The 1,324-nt window shown below is 47.9% G+C and overlaps 1 protein-coding gene across 1 annotated transcript in view; it reads left to right on the top strand.

Moving 5' to 3' along the window:
- The window catches only part of VOLCADRAFT_71250 (uncharacterized protein), a gene marked incomplete at both ends in the record, with an annotated part of 7,377 nt that overhangs the window by 424 nt on the left and 5,629 nt on the right, over positions 1-1,324 (top strand). The window contains one exon of the mRNA XM_002959451.1: positions 1,018-1,038. Coding sequence (XP_002959497.1) covers positions 1,018-1,038 — 21 coding nt within the window. The remainder of the gene's footprint in view (positions 1-1,017; positions 1,039-1,324) is intronic.

The raw sequence follows: 1,324 nt of genomic DNA on the forward strand, positions 1-1,324 counted from the left end.
GGCGGTTGTTGGGGCAAGGATCTTATTCTCAATATTTATGGGTGCTAACCATGCCCTAATACAGGTTGGCAATCTTCACTCATTCACCCATCTCCCTGCTGTGTACTTATGTCTTTGCGTCTATTATGGCGCAGGACAGAGCACTTTACAGTTCAATATGCCAGAGCATTCATCCCTTCCTGCCTGGGTGTTATTGGCATGTGGCAAAGCACACATTACCTCGGACATGCACCTGGACCTGCTACCAACACACATGTGCTTCAGGCATATGGAACAACAAACTAGGTGGATAGAGCACATCCAATAATCAAGGCAATGCTGAGAAGCCAGCGGCCCACCGTACAATGCTACAAAACATGCATGTTTTTGTGCACCAGTCGAGGATAAACTCGAGTCTAGTCTGCGGCAAAGGACCCATATATGCAACCACGACACCACTGGTGCTCCCTCAGACAAACCTATTACGGGCACCAGAGAGGCATACCCATATACCTAGGTATATAGAACACGTGATTCTGTGCACATTGTATGTCTGCATGTGTGTAACTCTTGATATAGTTGTGTGCAGTGGTGTTCACTTGGGCAGTTCCCGTGTCTTACAGAGCACCAGTGGTATAGTGGTAGCATAGGTCCTTGCCACGGACCAGACCCGAGTTCGATTCTCGGCTGGTGCAGCAGTGACTCGCATGTTTTGAAGCATTATACGGTGAACCACAGGCATCTCACTGCCTTCATTTGTGCATGCACGCCCCCATGCATGTGCGCGATCCTCCATACCTACTTCGAATTTGTTGTCCCACATGCCCGAAGCGCGTGTGTGCTGGTTGCAGGTCCAGGTGTATGTCCTGGGTATTAGGTGCATTGTTGCATGCCAATAACACCCAGGCAGGAAGGAATGAATGCTATGGTGTAGTGAACTTTAAAGTGCTCTGTCCTGTGCAAATAGATGCAAAGGCACACGCACACAGCAGGGAGACAAGCAAACAAGTGAGGGACTGCAAATAAAGTGCAATACAGCATATGTGTATGCATGTATATGTGTACATATGTCATCCATCGTCATGCGTGTACACGGCTGGCCACAAACAGGATTACATATGCCAGGTTTTTTTATTAGTGCACTCTGTGAGTGCAGTAGTGCAAGTACAGCTCTCCATCCATCATAACCGACCTTAGCTTGCATTCAAAGGTGCTAGCACCAAATCCATAGCTCCATGATTAAGAGATTTGTAGGGAGCACCATACACTCGTTGGATTAGAATACATGTATCCAGCAGACACACACACACACACACACACAGGGAATCACTCAGAGTCGACCGCA

Source organism: Volvox carteri (assembly GCF_000143455.1).
Source record: "Volvox carteri f. nagariensis unplaced genomic scaffold VOLCAscaffold_260, whole genome shotgun sequence".
NCBI lineage: Eukaryota > Viridiplantae > Chlorophyta > Chlorophyceae > Chlamydomonadales > Volvocaceae > Volvox > Volvox carteri.